The sequence below is a fragment of the Octodon degus genome, unplaced genomic scaffold, assembly GCF_000260255.1.
Source record: "Octodon degus isolate 3935 unplaced genomic scaffold, OctDeg1.0 scaffold00086, whole genome shotgun sequence".
Classification (NCBI taxonomy): Eukaryota; Metazoa; Chordata; class Mammalia; order Rodentia; family Octodontidae; genus Octodon; species Octodon degus.
In genome coordinates this window covers 1,757,160-1,778,938 of record NW_004524662.1, presented here as the reverse complement: position 1 = coordinate 1,778,938, position 21,779 = coordinate 1,757,160, and the positions used below count along the sequence as shown (strand labels likewise).

Sequence of the window (21,779 nt, the reverse complement as noted above, 5' to 3'; positions counted from 1 at the left end):
CACTAGAGAAAGCCCAACTAGCACAGGTTAATCTGTGAATGCAATGAATTTTCTTATGAATCTTCTCGTTCAGGTATTTGTACCCCCAGACTGTTTCATCCAGATAGAATAAGTTTAGGCAAGATATGCCTTTTCTTGGTAGTGTCCCAAATTTTCTGATCAAGAAGATTATGGGGCCAAAGAGGAAAGTGATCGATGACATAGAGTGGGCTTAAGGAGAGTCACATGGGGAGAAGACACTCTCTCAGGCTTTCACAGAGAGCACATTGGCCAAGTATTGGCCGTGACTCATCCACATGGCTGCACTGATAAAGGTTCTACAATCTGAGGTACAGGATCTCAGGACAAACCTGAGGGCATTTCACTGACCTTCTCAGACCAAAAAGCTACAACTCTTGTTGCACAGGTCCTGCTTTACCTTGGTCTTAACCATCCAGCAGAAAAGTATGAAGACGAAATTATAAGAAATAAAGCCATGCTGTTAAGTTGAGCTGTGGGGGACTCAGGTCAATAATTTCTGACATTGCCAGTTAAACAGAAGACCCAATGCTATTATGGGCTACTGGACTCTTTTAGAATATTTTGCTGAGTTTAACCTATAATATTCAATAACGGAACTTAGAAAAAATGGGGTATACAGATGAATGTCCATTTTGTATCTGTGTATTCAAAGTGGTTGGGATAGATATATAGTTACATTCTGTTAATGAATAGAATGATTTGTTCTAATGGTGTTTGTAAATAGGATCACAAGTCCGCATCTTGTACAGCAATTAACCACTAAGAAGAATATATGCAGTGTATTATTTGTTGAAAAATTAAAAAAATAAAAATAAAAATAAAAAAGATGTACCTTTTAAGATTATCATTATATTTCTTAAAGATTTTGTTTCATAGTTCTGTTTTCTGTTAACAAATTCTTATTACATGCAGGTTTGGCCAATAAGCGAGCTAGATTTTACAATTGTGTGCAGTTAATTTGTCCATTCTTTCCTGAAAGTCCCCAGTAGTGTAAACGAGTGTGTGTGACACTAAGGATGCCCTCCCTCATTCCTTTGGTGTCTAGCTCTGTGCTGTGTTTATTTGCAAAGGACTCTCATGCATGGATCCATATAAATGAGGCAAACCGGAGCAGACTAGACTGCCACTCATCAGTCTTTGAGGAGGGCAGGTTGTATATATGAAAACTCTGGGGCATGATTTTCACTTGGGAGGAAGACCTGTCTGTGTGTAGCATCAAGAGAAACTTTCAGTTGAGGTTTTATGCTTGTTGTTCAGAAAACAAAAGAAGAAAGAAGAAAGCCAATTAATAGTCTGATTCCATCACTTTTGTTAGGCAAAGCTCTCCCTGAGCCACACAAATGTGATCTCCCACACACAGAGGAGCCTAAGACCACTGCAGAGCAAACTTCTGAACGTTTGACTCTCTTTCCTTCATGGAGTTTAATTTACTAAAATATATATAATTTTTATTGAAAATAAAACCTTTATAGTAATTCCTAGCTTGCACTACTCAAAAATAGGAAGTTTATTAATGTAGTACAGAATGGTATATATGTCCAGTCATTTGTATATATTTAAATTATTATAGTGTTATTGGAACATAATTTTTTCCTATCTAATTCCTATTTTTGGTTTCATCAACTGACTCTGAAAAAGGATAAATTAAATCCATAAGTTATTCACCATATGAACCAAAGGGTCACTTGTTTATCTATATAAGAAGTATGATTGCTAATATTTCTGTATATGTGGCTCTCTTATGAAAAAAGCAGTTGGAAGTTGATCTACACTTAGTATGCTGTTTTATCACTGCACTGTAAAGGGTTCATTCCCAGTGTTTATGCAAGTAGGGAAATGTATTTAAATGAGTGACCTATATTATTTTGTGTAGCAGTTAACATTGATATAATGTATTTGAAGTTGGTGTTGTTGCTGGCTTTTTAAAGCCCAAGTGCTTGCATATTCAGTATGAATGTCTCTCATTCACAGTACTGCTTTGTTTCTTAATATGCCTACCAACACTGCTTGGTCATGGGCTAATACTGTCCCTTTTCTGCCCAAACATTCCTGATAATATTTGCACTTTTCTCCCCACTCCCACCCTGCCCCTTCCCTCCTGCTCCCTTTTCCCATTTTAGGCTGGAAAGGCTGGTGGATGTCTTGAGGAAAAAGGTTGGAACAGGAACCATGAGGACAGTGATCTGACTGCAAAGCAACAATCTGGGGGAAGAGATCACATCTGGTGACCAGGCTGCCTCATTCAGCACTGTGTAAACACTAAAAGCCTTAACTTAGCAAACAGTTGTTAGAAGTGGGACACTCCAACCACATTCCAAGCTGAGATAAAATCAAATCACAAATGTTTAACCACTTTGCTGCTGACTTGAGTTATTTATCCAAATATATTAACTTTTACCAATGGGTAGCTATAAGGTTGCAATTTGTTTGTAACTATTTTGTATCTCAGTATGTTTAATGTAAATCTTTGTACTGTAAGACCATTGTAGATATATAGCAAAGTTGGTCAAGATAGTATCTTCACATATGGTCCTTTCTGAATCAAAGTGCAGCAAAGTAAATATTGTCTAAGTCTTAATCCACTGTGTTAGGTCAAAACTTCAAATAAATGCTATTTCCAATATAGAGTATATTTCTTAACCGATGAGAAAGATTCAGTCATGAGAGTGTGCAGTCTTCCTTTATATATATATATATATATATATATATATATATATATATATGTCATCTTTCTTAGCATTCAAGATCATTAAGTATAGATGCCACCAATAAAATATATAATTTGCTTTCATAAGAGTTTAGAATGTTAAAATTACATTCAAGTCATGATTTTCATTTCACCTGAAAATAATACAGACTTTTCAATAAAAAGAAAAGATTGTTAATGCTCACTTATAAATTCATATTGTCAGTATTTTTGTAATGTTGAGCCTTGGTGATTATTTAAGCTCCACTTAAGCTGAAGAAATTGCCAAGTTTCTGTCAAATAGTCTGGGACACTTCGGGCTTGAAAGTTAGCATGTGCCAGTACGTCTGAATTCTAAAAGGCAAGAAATCGTCAAATTTGTTCATTATTCTTGTTATCTTTCTTTTAGATATGAAGTTCTGTTGTAGAGGAAGAGAATGCAATGTATAATATACCATTAAACTGTAATGTACAATATGAGGACATAAGAAAAAGTTAACCTGCAGTTTGGTTCAGGTTACCAAATTTTTTAATTTTATGTAAAAGGCAACAAAATAGTTAAAGCATGTAATGATATGAATAAATCTGAGATGTTAGGTATTTTGCTATACAAACATTCCTTCCTTTGTTACGTGGATCAGGTGAGGGACCAATAGCAAATAACTATGCCTGGAGCAAGTTGAAATAGACAAGCAAAGAATGAATCAGTGAACACACTTAGCCAAATGAAATTTTTTACAAATTCATGAATTTTTAATTCATCTTTAAGATTATACTAAATTATCTACTACTGCCTGTTCTCAGGATAAATGTATTAAGGACAATTGATTGAGTTATTCTTTTGTCTACAATTAGAAATTATCTCATGTATTTTACTTTGCAGGAAATTTGGAGGTGCTTTGTCAAAAGTAACAAAAGATACACCTCATGCATGCATTTTTTTCATTATTAAATCTCTATCCATTAAACTGGCTGGCAGTTAGACTCATCTTTTTGCATCCAAATATGGAATTTACTCACATTGCCTGCTTTTAATGATTTTTTAAATGTAAGAATTAAAAATAAGGATGGACAGGGGTTAAAAACTAACTGGATTCACTTTCTAATCCTTTCGCCTCTTGTACACCAGTGACAGTGTAAGTATAGAAATGCATTACACCTTGGTCATACGTAGTCTTGTCTCTGTGCTCTACTTGGAGTCCCTAGTAGCTCCCTGTGTGTATGCACAGTTCCTTTGTACCCTCCTGAAGATGGAGGTAAGTAGAGAAAAGCAGCTCTCATTGCAGAATAATCCATTCCTGAACCCCCCCTTTTTTTTTTTTTTTTTTTTTTTTTTCAGAACCGGGGATTGAACTCAGGCCATGCACTTGCCCGGGAAGCGCTTATTCCACTGAGCCATCTCCCCGGCCCCTATTCCTGAACTCTTTTAAAATAAATCATAAATAAACTTGAATGTTCAGCCTGCCCCTGAAGTAACTATGCAGCCCAGGCTGGCCTCAAGCTTGTGGCAGTCCTACCTCAGCCTCTCAAGTGCTGGCATTACAGGTGTGTACTACTAGACCCAGCTTTCAGTTTAGTGTTGAAGAACAGACAAACTTTTCTTGAGTTTTGTCTAGGGTTTTAGAACATACAAAGAGCACTATAAAAACACAATTTCCAAATTCAAACACTTTCCAATTCCAAACCCTTTACAGTCTCTTCCTACACCTAACTGGTCCAATTAGAGGAACTGAATCATGTAATCAATATGGAAAACTTTTGTAGAATATATTATAAAATAAAACTTATAATTCTAATATGCAACATTTTTTAAGTATAGTTAATTATGCAACATTTTTTAAGTATAGTTAATTATGCAACATTTTTTAAGTATAGTTAATTTCCCAAAATACATCCCATCTTTTTGAACAAGAGTTGTCTATAAAATTACAAAGGCAAACTATTACAGCCATATATTGACTTAATTGATTTCTTACACTTAAAAATGTCCACTATCAGTATTTCAGATTCTGCAGTCTATTTTTATATGAAAACATAACCTTACTGAAAATTAGTTTGCTGCATGTTCAGTAATGGTGCAGCTTCAGAAGCGCTCTGCTTTGCTGAGATGTCGCTTTGGGTTGGCTTTCACATCATAGGGTCTCATTACTAAGTAACCTAACAATCCATTTCTTGTAAGAAAAAAAGATAGGTAATTCAGAGGAAAGACAGAAAAGGCAATCCTAACATCTTTAACCATCGATTTACAGACACATTTTTTGTTTCTTTAGAAGCTTGATCCTATAAACAATCATATAATAGTAATAAACCATTGTGTAAACCATATAACAGTAATTCCAAGGATTTTAGTACTAGTGTTGTTACTATTAATTGCATTTATTCTGTAGATGAGGAGACAGACTCAGAACATCTTAGAACTTCCCAAGGACTGGCTAGAATTAGAACTAAATTCTTACAACTACACTCTGTGCAACTACAAGCCTCCAAACTTTTCTGTGGGGGGAAAAAAGTAGACACTTTAAGTCTTATGATTTCTGTTATTATTTTACCATGCATATTATATGCATGCATGAGAGTCCCCAATCTAAAGACTGCTCATTTCTTCCTGTGAAGTACAATAATATGCACCGCATCTATACACATCATCCTATCATCACCACCTCTCTCTGGGGTAGAGTAGTTGTACGCTATACCTTAGCCTTCACTAGAATATAACGTTGAGCTGCTTTAAGCTGTTTTTGATTTTGCCTAATGCTAAAACCTGACAGTGGTTGTCTAATCTTTGAAGCTCACTCTCCCTCCTACAACAACTTTTAGAGATTTTTTTTAAAGTTATAAGACAAATTATTGGCTACTAAGAAGGCAGTTACACCAACATTATTCATTATTAATCTATGAGGATTCTCATTGTACTTTTATAAGTAAGCCATTATGTTTAAAGTTATCTGAAACAGCTAACATGCTTTGTAGAGTAATTTACACACTTTTTTCAATGATAAACATCCCTTGAAGGTTTCTTTTTCCCAAAACAGAAGAGGGCTGCAGGCATAGCTCTGTGGCAGAATGCATGCGTAGTATACATGGGGACCTAGGTTTGATCCTCAGAATCACAAATAAATGAATGATCTGAAGTATTTTTAATCAGGTCACTAACTGATAGAATGTTTATTTCACAAATAAGTTAAAATTATGAAGGATTTGTAGTTTTAATAATACATACAGTTGTAGAGGAATACACTTTTACAAGTAGCATTTTTAAAGGTCATAATTATGCAGTTTTCCTTGCAAATACTTATGATTAATAAGGCATTATATAATTTTATGAAAGCCATAATACATTTTGTCTTCTCACCTGTGGTTTGAATGGAAATCCGAGTTTTCACAGACATTATTATGTTCCTGGTAATTACTATTTACAGCTAGCCTACCCATCTATTCATATATACAGACACACAAAATTACATTTGCCTTTTTAAAACATTAATTTGTAAGTCAGCTCTTAGGCTTCAGGGATTTCAGCATTGTGTTTGTGTTTTATTAAAAATGTACATGGTTTCTGAAGCTTTTAAACAAATCTGTGAAATGACTGAAACATGTTTATTGCTCATGCTTAGCTGAATATGTCATTTCTAGAAAAGCTGTGGCTTATTTTGGCACTGTTGTAGAAACTCAAATATTTTAAACATTTGGTAAGTTGGAGCTTGCATATTGAACTAGTAGCATACATTCCAGAATAGCATCTCAAGTTACAAAACTTTTTGTAATCCTTTTACTAGAATAACTTTTCTGAAGAAGTTTTTATTTCTTTTTTGTTATGTACTTTAAGCCATGTTAAATTTACAAAGTTTCACATTATTTTTCTTTTTTTTCTTTTTTTGCGGAACCGGGGATTGAACTCAGGACCTTGCACTTGCCAGGCAAGTGCTTATTCTACTGAGCCATCTCCCCAGCCTGACATTATTTTTTAAGTAGGACTTCAGAAATATAATTTGGTAATGATAAATGTGTACATTTGGCAATCAACATATTTATACTATTGATACTCTTTTGCAGAAGTCTTAATATGCTTTTTTTAATATATTGTTTTCTAAATATAGTTTTGGAGTATGCTATCATTTTGGAAACCCTAACTTTCCTATCTGATTATTAGCAAAGATGTACTCTAATGCACAAACTCAAATATGCAAAATATGTATTTGCTTCTTATTTTTACAAAATTCCCTATTGCAAATCCTCCATGTTTCAGTGTAATTCTTAAACATCGATCCTTATCAAATTTATAAGTGTACAGTCCTGAAGATACTGTTCTGGATGTATGCCCTATAAAGTATATTTCAGTAAGGAAATAGATTAAATTACCCATTAAACTGTGTATGCTTTCCTTAATAAAGATGAAAAGTCAATATGAGCAAATTCATTTGGTACCTTAGGAACCTTTTAAAACTATTTAGATAAAAAATTATAGTAATAAAGTACTAAAGGAAAACATTATTTTAATAAATAGAATGAACCTAAGAAAGAAAATCAAATTATTTTAATTAAAAGGTACTACATTGATCCAAACCTACTACAGAGCACTGCTACTAATTTTTTAATATGTGTATAGAATACTGTCTGACAAAGAGCTGAAATTTAGAAACTCTTATTCTTCAAAGTTTGAGTATTAAATCAGGATGAGATAAATATAAACAGACTATGTAACATAATTAGTAAAAAGAGAATTTTAAGCTCACCAGGACTGGGGATGAACAGTAGTCTTTGGGACAAGAGTCTATAAATGAGTAGTATCTCAACTCTCCCACAACTGTATTTTAAGAAAATTGCAGTTTCCGTGTTGTGTGATGTCGTGCTGCTTCTCCAAGGCTTTAGTGGTAGTGTTGTGATCTATTTTACTTCTGCATTTGTCTTCACTGTTTAGTTGTTGCTATTTTTAAACAGTCAAAAATTCTAAGAAGATCTTTGCAATAAAAATTAAGTTATAGCATATTGTATTTACCCATTATTTACCATTTCCACTGGGGTGTTTGTGTGTGTGTGTGTGTGTGTGTGTGTGTGTGTACACCCTTTTTCAAGATCATTTTCCTTCTACCTGAAGATTTATAATCTTATCTACCGCTGGGCTGTTGGCTCAACTTTTTCATATCAAAATGATCTGTCAGGGCCGGCAAAATAGCTCAGTGGATTAAAGCGCCTGCTTAGACAGACACGGGGACCAGGGTTCGGTCCCCCTGCATGCCGTGCTGGCCCTGCACCTGGAGCATGCTGAGAAGGTGATTGCGACTGGGCTTGGTGGCACACACCTGTAATCCCAGCGCTTGGGAGATTGAAAACAGGAGGATCACTAGAGTCTGATCTAATAGTGAGACCCTAAACACCCTATAGACTCTTCCCTAAAATACAAAAAAAGAAAAAAGGAGGATCACCACGAGTCCAAGCTGCATAGTTAGACCCTGCAACAATCAAATACGTTAAGAAAGAGAAATTATTAAATTTGAAGACAAAAAAATAGAAACTATTCAAAACAAAACAGAAAAAAAGACTGAAAAATGAAAATAAGAGACTAGAAAAAAATGCCTGAAGCATGAGCGAGCTGTGGAACTAATATATCTCAAGCAGTAGTTTTTCCTTTCCACCACCACACGCAGACTCTGCCAGGTTCAGCCCACCCTGGGGGCGGGGCCTGCACAGCGTGTGGTGCTGGGTATCGGACCACCGTCCCTGAGCTTGCCTAAGCTTGCCTGCGCTTTAGTCTGCAAAGCCATCTCACCAGCCCATAATAATAATTTCTTTTGCAGTATCAAATGTGCTATTAATCTCATCGAGGGCCTTTATCCTTAATTTCTGTTTCTGTTTATTTTCCCCCCTATAGTGAGTCATATTTCCTACTTCGAATATGTGGTAATTTTTTACTTCATAAGTGAAGGATATTTTTATGTTTGTTTAAAATTGTTTTCAGCCATGTTCAGGTATGCAGTTATACTATTTGAAAATACACTGATATTCTTAAGCCTATTTCAACTTTGATGAATAGGACCAGCAACACACTACCTTAGTTTAGGTCTTACTTAGTATTAAGACATTTCTACTCCCACTGCTCACAACAAAAGCTATTTGTAGACCATGTGTGCATTTAGGTTACTGTTTTGCTGTCTCTTTTTCATATGTTTTGCTTTATCCTTGATGATTTGCATATGTACGTGTGCTGGTCAGTTCCGAAAGAAAGACCCAAAGAGTGCTCTATAGATGCCCGGAACTGTTCACTCTGTCCACAGCCAATCTCAGTTCCCCATCCCTACTCTGTGGTCTGTAAATTTTGCAGACCATAAAATGGGGCAGTGGTACAGCTCACTTTGTCATCCTTCTTTGAAGTGTCACTATCTAATGCTACCTGTGGCCTGAAGTCCAAAACCACTTCTTCGTGTACTTTACTGAACGAAATTTTTCCAGTTCTTTATTGTGTTAGAATACAGCTAGTACCTGCTCCCCCGTCACAGCCAAGAGTGGAAGTCTTCCAGTATCTCTTAAAATCTCCTCATTAATGACTAACTTCCCTTTTCTTCTGGAGATGTCAACTGTCCATCTTCTTGTTCTTTTCCTGAAAATAGTCATGGATTTTCTGGATGCTTATTATTTACTCTGTTGTGGAAATATTCTGTGCCTAAATATGGTGGCCTTTGTATGATACAAAGAACAAATGGTCTTTTGTGTATTCTTTGCTCAAATTCAGAAACCTCACTGAGCTCTGGTTTGATATATACATTGTTAGTTTTAGGAAATATTTACTCAATATGTTTCACTTCCTTCTGAAACTCCCATTAATTATATGTCAACCTTTTTTCTGTTTCCTGTATTTCTCTTTCCTCCTCTTCTGTATTTTCCATTTTACTCTATATTCATCAGTTGTGATTTTTTAGAAGAACCGTCTTTCCATTTCCCCAATTTTGTCTTCTGTTGTGAAACTACCTATTAAATTGTGTGTGTGTGTGTGTGTGTGTGTGTGTGTGTGTGTTTCTGTACTGGGGAGTGAACTCAGGTTCTTGTGCTTGCCAGGCAAGTGCTCATTCCACTGAGCTATCTCCCCAACCCTAGAATAATTTTTAAGTTGTTGTTGTTTTTACCTATTAAATTTTTAATGTGATGCTGTATATTTTCAGATCTACAGTTCCCTTTTTTGTTTTGTATATTCCAATTCATTTGGTTAAACACTCATTTTTCTAAGTCTGTCTTCCCTCCATTTGCCCCTATTTTCTTGTAAACATTAGTCACAGTTGTTGTAACATCCAACTATTTAACTCCAAAATTTTAGTCATCTGTAAGTCTTGCTCTGTTGCCTATTTTTTCTCTTGGAATACCTACAAACTTTTTCCCAAATGCAAGACATCCAAAACCTTCAGTTGATTTCCTTGCCTTGCTCTAGACAGAGTTCATCCTTTACTACTGGGAGACTTGAATGGAGGCCAGTTGCCTCAGCCTAATTAAACTGGGTTGCCTTTTGAGTAGGCCCCTATTGTTTCAAATTTGCCTCTTCTGTGTCACAGTTCACTAGGGCTTTTGATCTTGAAAGTGATTTCTTTACCAAGGCTCTTTCAAAAGTCGCTTTAGCTTCTTTAACTACCTACTTAGAGCAACTGAGAATATGTATGGTTTTATGAAGAGAAAATTGGGCATGTATTTGATCCCCTTTGGATCTCCAGTTTTGTCCCTGGAGCCCTGTGAGATTCCACAGCTCTGCAGGTTTCTCTGTCCCTAGCAGCAGTCCTCTGCGGAACAAACCCAAGAGTGTCCATTTTCTCATCTTCTCCCCAAACCAGCAGAAGCCTCCAAGAGAAAAGCAGCTGCAGGCCATCTGCTTACCTCTCTGTTATTCTCTCCTTTCTGGAATCGTAGTCCATTTAGCTATCTTCATCTCATCCCTCCCTGGTGCTTTTAAATAAATACCCTTTTGTAGTTTATCCAGCTTTCCTAGTTGTTCTCGGTAGAAGCCACAGTCCACCACAAACCACTCTGTTCTGTACAAAAAGCAGAAATCTAATAAGCTTTTAATTTCTCTTATGATAGTTTTACCTTTTAGAGGTTGTCTTCTTTCATTACCAAATGCACTTTTATGGGCTTTGTTTCTATTTCATGCTTCCAATCCAGTTTGAAATTTTCACATACATGTCACACAAACTTATTCTGCCTGCCATATCTATGTTTGCCTCATTTCCTAGCATATTTGGTGATTTGTGAATGTGAACTTCTTAGAATTATTCTCTGGGGGTCTTTGTAAGTCCTGGGTTCAACATGAGCTCCTCCACAAAGGCTTTGCACTTGCTTTTGCCAGTTACCTGGAAGCATGTATAAATGGTGAATCACTTTTAAGCCTTAATTTGAACTTTATTAACTCACTTAAGTAATGTTAATGTTAGTTGAACATCTGCTTGAGGACTGACTTGTTATACAATTTGCAGGGAAAATATTCTTTTGGCTTCTACTCAGCCTGAATTCAGGATTTCTGTCCTTTGGTGGGGCCTGGGCTGTGTATCCAGTCCCCTCCTACCTTAGAAGTTGATGGAAACAAAACTCAACCTTACCTCTAATATAGAGCAAATAAATAATGTCACAGTTTTAAAAGTGACTTTAGTGTTACTGCTGCAGGTTTCCAGTTTTACTTAGATTTGGCCCTCTGAATATTCCTTACTGGGAGCAATATATTGATGCACTTTAAAAAAATGTTTGCCCTTTTTTGTCCAGCATTTTTAGTTTCATAGTACAGAACATGCTATGTGTAGCAAAGCAAGAAACAGTCCAACAGTAGTAGGCGTAAAATGTTATTAAACTTATACAGTAAGGGAGAAAATTGTACTTACTGGTAGTAAATTGTTCTGTATAGTATTACTTGTAAACATGAGCAAAAGGAACAGAAAATAAATTTGCCTTCCAAGAACCATAATTGCAGTCCTTCACCCCCGTCAGTAGCTACAAGCAGTCTTTTTTCTTGAAGAAAAGAAAATGATCGAATAATGCAAGTTGACCTGAGTTGGAAAACTTAACAACAGCCTAAAATGAAGTGTTTGTTATGAGCCATGTGCCAGTTTGGTTCGTCTGCAGCCAAAAGATTGCAAGTCGTTCTTCAGTGAACCATATTCTTGGGAGGGCCTGGCCACCCTGCACGAGAGCTGCCTGGTGGTGAGTAAGAGGTATCCGTAACACACAAGTTCAGGCCTTGCAACTCTGTTTTTGTTGTTTGAACTTTTCTGTCCCTTGTAGCTAGGGATCCAGCATGGAATTTAAACACTTGTGTGGTAACTCCATTCCTTCATCCATTGTATTGTTAAGCTCCAGCTAACGAACTTTTAACACTGGCTGCAGTAAGGCAAGACTTACAAAACACCAGCAATTTCTGGCAGTATTCTTAAAACTATGATTTATATGTCTTTATACAGCAGCTTAGATGTTTTTTTCTGTCTAGTCAAACCATTCCTTAAATGCTAGGGTTTATAAATTATATGAAAAAGAAAGAAAAAAATGAGGCACACTTAAGAAAACTTTTATTAAGAAGTGACTTTCACTTCAAAAATCATACCTACTGTAGCAGAAACTGCAAAATATATACCTGTTTAAGATTCACATACTTTGCTAAATAAAGGAACTAAAATTACATAACATTTGAAAGATAAGAAGTGCCAGATGCACCAGTTATGTATACTTTATCTCATGTGGCCTTTCCCTTCGATGCCAATGTTTCGAGTTGCTTAGGGAGATCCTCCAGATAATATCTGAAAGAATGTCTCTCAGACCCATATGGATTATGTACACACTGGCTTGCTGAGAACAAGTTCTACTTTGAAATCTCTAGGCTTTATTTCACTTCTAAACATACTGTTTAGAATCTAAAATTAAAATGAGAGAAAAGATTGCACTTCTCTAACTCACAGTCCAGTTTTCAGGATAAATCAGGGTGGGGAGAGGTGTTCAAGTACAGTTGGAACAATTATAATAATTTGACATAAGACATCTCAGTTTTATTGCTTTGAAGAATTGTGCTTTACTTAAATCTGTACACTAATTTCTTACTAGCTCTTAATTACTTGCATTTTATTACATCATAGCTTGTTCCTTTGCAAAATTAGATGTGCTTTTTGAAGCTTTTCTTAAACTGTGATCATATTATAAAGAATAGTGGTTTACTTTTCTTTAAGTGAGTAATGTAACTAGAAATCTTGCTTGTCAACCAGAACTGAAAAAAAGATGTGGAATGAGAAGCTTTATTTAAAACCTCAATAGTAATCACCTTGTTTCTGCTTAACTGCAGAACATTGTTATATTATAGGCTAAAAGTTTAAATATTGCAGATATTATTGCCTCAAACTTTAGTTAACTGTCTGGGTCTATATTAGATTTTTAAGAACCAGTTGCCTGAATTATATATAGGTGTTCTATGCCACATTATTTTATTTTCTTAAAAGTGGCAAAAAAGTAGTTTGTTAGATTCTCTGCTCCAAGCATACACTCCATTTCATTTATTTTATTTTATTGAGAAACAAATATCAATGAGACAGTTTCAAAACTGATTAATAGGACAGTCTCAATAATTAACACATTGTACATTGTTATCTTCTTAGTGGTTATCCATAGTACAAGATACAGACAGGATATCCTGTCCAAACACTATTAGTACAAATCTTTCTTTCATTGAATTAAGAGAAAGTAGCTGTATATCTCTCCTAACTATTCTGCATATACAGATACAAAATGGTCCTTCCTTTGTATTGCCTTTTGTTGTTTAGTCCTGTCAGAAATGGATATTTCATTGGCATCTAAATACTATACGTGGGTGAATTCAGCAAAACAATCCAACACAGTCCAGCAGTCCACATTAGTAGTGGGTTATCTACAGAAGTTGTTGACTTGAGCCTTTCACAGCTCAGCGTATTAATATGGCTTTATTTTATATACCTAGTTTTTATATTTTTCTGCTGGATGGTTAAGACCAAGATAAAGCAAGACCTGTATAACAAGAATCCATTTCAGTTCCAACTCTGTTTTTTCCTTATTTAATGTATTTGTTATTTTTAAACCTCTACCACACCAAATCTACCTTCTGTGTGTAAATCTACATCATCCTTCAGAGAACACGTCCGTGCCACCTCCTGCAGGAAGCATTCCCTCACTCTCCGCCCCCACTCCACAAGTAAGTTGTAGGCTCGCTCCTTTGAGTGCCATTTACCTCTTTCTGGAGCTGGGTTAGTGCAGTTACTAAGTTTTCTTTTGTTTTAATACTTCTGTTCCATCTTCTGTTAGAGTGCAATCTTCTGAAGATCAGAGATTCAGTCTCACTCCTATTTCTTTGCACAGGTAAATACTACAATAATTATTCAGTAACCCAAATTTTCATTCTATCTAAATTTTCTAAACATCTGCATCACATATTTTTCAAAAATCATACTAAATGATTAAAATGTGAATATCTTTTCCCTCAATGGTATGAATTATGTAGCAACTGGGTAGCCCCTGGCACAGGTCAGACATTGTGCTTATCTCGGGACTATAACTTTTTAAACTCAGTTAATTTAAAGGGTTATTGTCAGATTTTGTTGTTATTTGGTTGGATGGGGTTCTTTTAAAATCAGAATTTTTTGTATAGATGTTAAATTGTTGTCCCATACTATCCAGAGTTTGAAATTTTATTTAATGATAACAACTGTTTCAATTTGCTTATTAACAAATTTGCACCAAATTTTCATACTGCCAAACAGGCCAGCTGAATCACTATTGAATAAGAGTAATAGCTAAATTGTTGGGGCCAGGGAGATAGCTCAGTAGCATAAGAACCTGCCTGGCAAGAGTAAGGTCCTGAGTTCAATTCCCAGTACCAATAAATAAATAAGTAAATAAATAAATTATTTTCTGCAACAGAATATGCCCAAATTCATGTAAGGAGAGTCCATGTCATGTATAAACCAGTGTGATGGATGTGGATGTCCTTCACTCCTGCTACATTTACTTGAAATCAACTGCAAATCCAGGAGTCTCTCACTTTCCTAAAAGTAACTGATGTTTTCTAAATTCCGATTACTCTGTTATACTTTCTGGAGGGGATTTTTTAAACCTTGTAAGTGTATATTATTCTTTCAAACCTCAAACCATATTTTAAAATATTTGAGAACAAAATTAAATTGAGCCTGAATATTACCCACCAAATTACTTTAAAAATTAATCTTTGGTTGCTAATTTTATTTTGTCTCTGCTTCATTAGTTTTCAGCCTATAACCTGCTTAACAAAGATCCTAAATCTTAAGAAATGCATCCCGTTCTTCAATAAATAGGTCAGCTGTGTGATTGTCTGAACTATTGAAGCTTAAAATATTCACTGCATTTAACTTGTAAAACCATAACATTGATACAACAAAAACCTTTAAGACCTTGGATGAGATTTTCTTTTTTGAGATATTATTTTTTGATATTGCATGTCCTTCCCCAAAATTGTTTCTGGTGTGCACCTCATGAAGTTAGTAGTCTTGATCATAATTGAGTGATGGGAGTGGTTCAGTAAAAGCATTTTGTTTGCATTTTCTAGGAAGTATTTCTTTATTCATCATGAAGCAATAAGCCAAAAATACCAACACTGTTTACAGTGTTGAACAATTAACATTATCTTAATGACTAATACTGAAATGTTGGCACATAGCCAAGTGAATCATATTTGTCTTAAAAGAATCATATTTGAATTTTTTTGAAATTTATCAGGCAAGAAATTAAAATGAAACATATAAAGATCTCTCAACTAAGGTCTTTCCTTAGAATTGTGTGTTTAATTCTAGGGTCTCTCATCTTTTAGTAGCCATTGAATTAAAACACAGTAGTCCTCTTTTATAACTTTCACATTTAGGGAAGTTAGGACCAGGGAATTGAACTTTGCATAATGTGCCCTCAGCAAGAGTTGTCAGAGCTAGAATTAGAGCTAGAAGTCCGTCTCTGAGCTCTCCATTTCCTCAATGGCACTGCTTCCCTATCTGCTGCTGTTAAGAGCTGAAGCTTGTGCCATCGTGGTTAATGTTTTGACAGATTTTATCATAAACTTTGCTGTTGTAAATTTACCTTGAGCCAAAATTTAACATGTTGTAAGCTCAGAAACAGTTTTTACTGTTGTTGATCCAAAAAAGGAAATAAATCTATTGTGCTCTTTTGAATGAAAGGAGTATAGTGTTTAACTTCTTAAAAGTTATGCATTACTTGAAATTTGGGAGACACTCATATTCTCTATGTTAAAGATCTCTGAATCGTCAATAAAGCTTTTCACAAACATTTTGTGACTATTGCAAAAGAGAAGATACCAAAGGAAATAGTATGTTGCTTGCACAGAATCACTACAATTTAGTATCAAAATATCCCTATTTGTTTTTAAATAAAAGGATTCTGGGGTTAAAAAATGTAAACTGAAAGTGTGATGAAATGATTCAAGTTTTATGGAATATCTACTTTCTTTCCAGAGAACTTACTAAAATACCCATTAGTGAGACCTTATTGTATTATGTCTTTCAATGATTATTTTACTTATTTTATTAATCATGTTCCCAATCATTCATATTCATAACAGCCTGTAGACCTAGATTTTTTTCTCTTTAAAACATTTTCAGTGACCATGACCATTAATATTTACTCATAAATTCATTTGTACACAGGCTCCACCATAGCACATCAGTGAAGACAAAAAGAGTTGTTATCCAGTTCTTTACCCTAGAATAAATCAAATCAACAAATATTTATTGAATGTCTACTATGTGCAAATATCCCTGGACTGGTCAGCTTTTAAAATCCACCCAACTTTTCATGTTGACAAATCAAAGCATTATTATTTGGAGCATTGCAGAAGCTGCTTCCATTTCCTGAAGGTGACAGAGCATGTGGGGATCCTGCACTGATCTGGGGTAAAGAAAGGCAAGGTTAACTGACTGACGGAAAGAGGAGAAAGAGCTCTTGAAAATATCACTACTCATGGATTGCATCATGTATGTATAAATATGTGAATTTGTGTCTGAGTGTATATCTGTTCATAGCATATATACCTATGCAAAGAGAAGAATGAGTGGGCTTTAGAAAAGTTACTTTTGTTAAGATGACAGAGAAATAATCATTCACATTTGAGCCCAGAGCTTTGCCTTACAAATAGGCTTTTAAGGATGTAATTCAGTGCTAGAGTGATTTTTTAGCATGTGCAAGGTGTTGGGCTCAATCCATAGTACAAAAAAAAAGTTAAATTTATGGCACCAAAGACCCAAAATATAACATGGTTTAATAGAAAAGTTACTCAGTTTGAATCCCCTTTCTATAACCAGACTTCCTCTAAAGTCCATTGTAAAATGATCTCATCAGTTAATAGATTTATCCTCAAAGAACATGACTTCTCTATTATTAGTAAAGAAAGTTATTTAAAATTTCTAGATAGGTTTAGCTTATCCTAAGAGAAGTTTGGAAGCTCGCTTTGAAGATTTTAATTGTTACTAGGAACTAATAAAACTTACCAGTGAGAGGTACGCTGTGTGCATTTTATTTACTTGCAGTTCTGTGCATTTCATTTTGTTCATCTCTAAAAGAGATGACAATGCAACTATCTGCTCACATCAAATGAATGCATTGTCTTGGGTGTCGAAGCGAGGCTGGCAGTAATACCCAGCTTTGCCAAATGGAATTAATCTGGGTCGCTTTGGATAGAAGGTACCTCTATATGTTGGTCGTAGAGTTACTATCACTGACACTTTCACAAAGAGGTACTAGTGTCAACTTAAAAATGTTTAAAAAATTCATTTTAAATGTCAAATTGTGCCTCTTATTGATAGGCGAAGTCTAAATTCTAACAAAAAGCAAAATAGACTAGATAACCTTTTCAAACAGCACCTTTTATCTTTCCTAAAATGTTTCAGATTCTCAGTTCTGTATAGGAAAAGTCTGCTACAGCTGTACTCATAATTGATGCTTGTTATGAAATTATTAAGTGTACCTTGCAGCCAAGCTTCATACATTTCTTTTCAATTGTTTTATTCTTTTCCTATATGGCTGGTTTTATTTTAAAACATACCTTGATTGTTTTGTAGTAAATGTTAGATTTTTAATCATATAATGTCTTTATAAGATGTAAATCCATCTGATTGCTCTTAGACATGGTAAACACTTTCAATGTGTGACTATTTTCTCTCCTTGGTGCACTGTAATTAATGTTTTTGGATATGTTTTAAATAAAATTTCACATCGGATGACTTGGACTGAATGCTAATTATGTTCATGAAGAAATATTATCTTGAGATAACTAACAAGGAATTCAGCTTTCCCCCTTTTACCAAGAATCCCTACTGCTGAGACCCTCCTACCTAGGACCTATCTGGGATTCACCTGCCCCCTTGTGGTGTTCCTATCTGAAAAGTTGATTAATTTCTGCAATTTGGGTTTAGTATTACAGTCTGAGAAAAAGAAATCCCATTATCCTTGTTTAAAGTCCAGAATAAGCAAATTTCTCTTTCTGGCTAGCATAGAAAGATGAAAGGCATTGCTCCGTTTCGTGTTAATTCAAAGCCTGAGAAGGAAACAGGGCTCTATAAAGAAATGAGTAGCTCCAAATAACTTATTATGCTTCACTTTGTCTAGAGTCAGTGTTAACGACCTACTAAAAGGTGTTTCAAGAGTGCTCACAGAGCAACTGAAAGTCAAGTTTAGTCTGTCAGTATCTCCTTTTTTAGTGAGTGACAAGTGGAAGCTGTTTAAATGTGAAAATAGATTTCCTCAGTCTTTCATCAACATTGAATTTATAAAGTAAAAATTTAAACAGTTTGTAATATATAGTCAGGTGTGTTTCACGTGACTGACACAAATACATTTTTGTTGCCCTCTTTCAAACAGGAAATCCTTCTTCATATGTCACAGTACTAACTTTTACCCCTTCATTTGGAGTCAGTAGGATTAGCACATGGGACCAGGATGTATACGTACAGTGAGCAAATTTACCTAACCACAAATTCAGAGACATTTTGCAAGCCTGAAGACTTAATAATTATTGCCTCATTGTTCTTAATGAAGAACAATATGAAAATAAAGCTGAAAGTGTAAGAAAAGAACTATTCACACGAATGAGCTAGTTGTCCTTCTTAGAGAAGATAGATTCACAACTTAGTATTGTTGGCAATACCCCAAGTAAAAAAAAAAAAAAAAAAAAAAATTAAAGATCACTTTTTCTGTTGACTGCAGAACACTTCTAGCACAGAATTCTCTCTTTCCATGCTGTTCACTTGTCCCTCTCCCAAACTGGGTTGAACTGAGAAATGATGCTTTGTGATATTTTAAATATCCTGTCACCTCTCTTGAGATCTAAAAGAGAAACAAGATGCGAGTTTTAGTAGAGATATTTGCCGAAGAACTCCCAGATTTCTTACATCGACAGCTGCTTTGCAGTTGCTCTTATGTGTGTAACAGTTGATCTACTACCAAGTTCCCAGAAACACAGGTTCAAATCTTGGCAGGCTTACCTCACCTCCGTGTCCTTCCAAAGTACATAAAGGCTAAACTGTGTTCACAGAGAAGTAGGAGAGTCGTTCCAGGGAGACCTTTAAAAACCAAGACCCTTTCTGTTCCCTAGCAGGTTGCTGCCATCTTCTCCAAGGGAATAAAGTTTGTCATTCTGCCCTTGGCATAATTTCTGCAGCCTGGATTAAGCACAGGTGACTGCCCGTCTGCCTTATCTCCATAGGGCATTAGTCACTCTATAAAAGTTAAATTTATTATGAAATCTTTTGTTTGTGTTAACATATATCTTCTCTGGGAAGTTGGAAACAAAGGCATGTCCTTTAAGACTCCATATGGGGAAAACACATCCTCCTTTGGAATTTAACCTTAATTTGAACCAAGATCTGTGAAAGAAAAGCACTTTAGTGTATTGTTCCCCGCTCCACCCTTCTACCCCCTTATCTAAATGGAGTTACTGTTGCTGTTCTTTTAACTCTTGCCATTCCAAACGTTGACTTCATGAATTTAGAATTTATCATGGAAGAAAAATATATAAAAATAGCTGTGTTAAGTGATTATACTTTGCATTACGACTGGTTTTCTGTACTTTATTACAACCTCCTTAAAGAAATGTACAGCAGTTTATATGTATACATCATTGTGTATTTTGTTCAGATATACTACATGAAATATCTTATTTTGTAAAAGCTTTATTTCCCATAAATCTTTTCTCCTATTCTCTCATTAGCAAATAGTGTTACACATACGTAATTTATACTTTATGAGAAGTAAACAATAATTAAAAGAGAAAAGTTTACATTAGAAAATGGTGATGAGGAACCATTTGAAAGCTTAATTTTTTTTCAAAATTTTATTGATAAACAGATAGCAATGAGACAGTTTCAAATCAAATCGGAAGTACAGTTTCAACAAATAACACACTGCATATATTCTTCTTAGTGGTTAATTGCTGTACAAGATGTGGACTTGTGATCCTATTTACAAACACCATTAGAACAAATCATTCTATTCATTAAGAGAATGCAACTATATATCTATCCTAACCACTTTGAATACAGAGATACAAAATGGACATTCATGGTATACCCCATTTTTTCTAAGTTCCGTTATTGAATATTATAGGTGTGTAAACTCAGCAAAATATTCTAAAAGAGTCCAGTAGCCCATAATAGCATTGGGTCTTCTGTTTAACTGGCAATGTCAGAAATTATTGACCTGAGTCCCCCAAAGCTCAACATAACAACATGGCTTTACTTCCTATATTTCATCTTCATACTTTTCTACTGGATGGTTAAGACCAAGGTAAAGCAGGACCTGTGCAACAAGAGTTGTAGCAATAATTGATTCTTTTCTTTTTTCTTTTTCTTTCTTTTTTTTTCCAGAACTGGGGATTGAACTCAGGCCTTTGTGCTTGCCAGGGAAGCACTTATTCCACTGAGCCATCTCCCCAGCCCCTGAAAGCTTAATTTTTGATCTCAGTTTTCCTTCAATCTGTTGGCAAAATCTTTCTTTTTTTTCTTTTTTTTTTTTTTTTTTTTTTTTTTTTTTTTTGCAGAACCAAGGATTGAACTCAAACCCTTGCATTTGCCAGGCCCCTTATTCTACTGGGCCACCTCCCCAACCCCCCTGCAAAGTCTTTAATGCTTCTTTTGTATGTAAAATTCATGGGCACTATAAAGCTTCACTCAAAAGCAAAAGCAAAACTTTTATTGCTGCTTCTCCAGCATAATGTCCCAGTTGGTAAACTTCAAGGAAGGTATTTTAAAAGGCAATTATTTTAATTTGTCATTTTAAAAAATACTACATATATGAATGAGTCATTTCCTTAGTAGCATCTGTCCCATCAAACTTACAGTTATCCAAATGATTTTTTGTTAAATTAAGAAAAGCTATAAACTAAGTTCTAATACAAGTTCGAACATTCATTTATTCTTTTAAAAACGATGAGTTTTAAATATATCTGTATTTTTGGAATATAACTTTTCTCAGCATCATTAAATTGAAAATTTCTCTCAAAAGCAAAACTTATAGATTCATTTGCTCATATATTTAGCTTAATACTAAGTGATATTGAAATTGATTTAATAAACATGTTTTTAAAACATGAAATATATATCCAATACATTGGGGCATTAGAAAATTTATTACAAGTCACAGCAGATCACAGCATCTCTGTCCCCACTTCAGCCCCACCTGGCTGCACTCCAACCAACCCCATGACACTCACTGAAGATTCATTTTTAATCACCTGTTGGCACTTGACTATACACTGTAGTTATTATTTAAATTCATAATATGTTCAGATTTATTCATGGAAATTATAAGCTCGCATAGGACAGTAATGAGTTGACAGTTTGAATGTTTTGCCTCTTAGACTCTTAAGTCCTTGGTTTTCTTGAGCTTTCTCAGGCAGTGGATATGAGTTTCACATAAGTACTCTTAAAAGATAACAGCCTTGGGCTGGTGAGATGGCTCAGTGGTCTAAAGCACCTACTTGGAACAAGCTTGGCAAAGCACAGGGACTGCGGTTCAATCCCCTAGCACAACATGCCAGCCAGCCCCGCCCCCTGGTGGGCTG

The 21,779-nt window shown here is 35.1% G+C and overlaps 1 protein-coding gene across 8 annotated transcripts in view; it reads left to right on the top strand.

The window, feature by feature from the left end:
- Positions 1-21,779, top strand: part of Mipol1 (mirror-image polydactyly 1) — a 349,459-nt gene that overhangs the window by 316,519 nt on the left and 11,161 nt on the right. For 4 of the 8 annotated variants that reach the window (XM_023721844.1, XM_023721843.1, XM_023721845.1 and 1 more), the window contains exons 13-15: positions 11,798-11,875; positions 13,993-14,044; positions 16,372-16,446. In XM_023721844.1, the coding sequence (XP_023577612.1) occupies positions 11,798-11,875; positions 13,993-14,005 (91 nt within the window). In that variant the 3' untranslated portion in view covers positions 14,006-14,044; positions 16,372-16,446. Of the gene's footprint in view, positions 1-2,141; positions 3,982-11,797; positions 11,876-13,992; positions 14,045-16,371; positions 17,690-21,779 lie in introns of those variants that run through there. The other 4 variants (XM_023721849.1, XM_012515995.2, XR_002822316.1 and 1 more) reach the window with 3 other exon arrangements.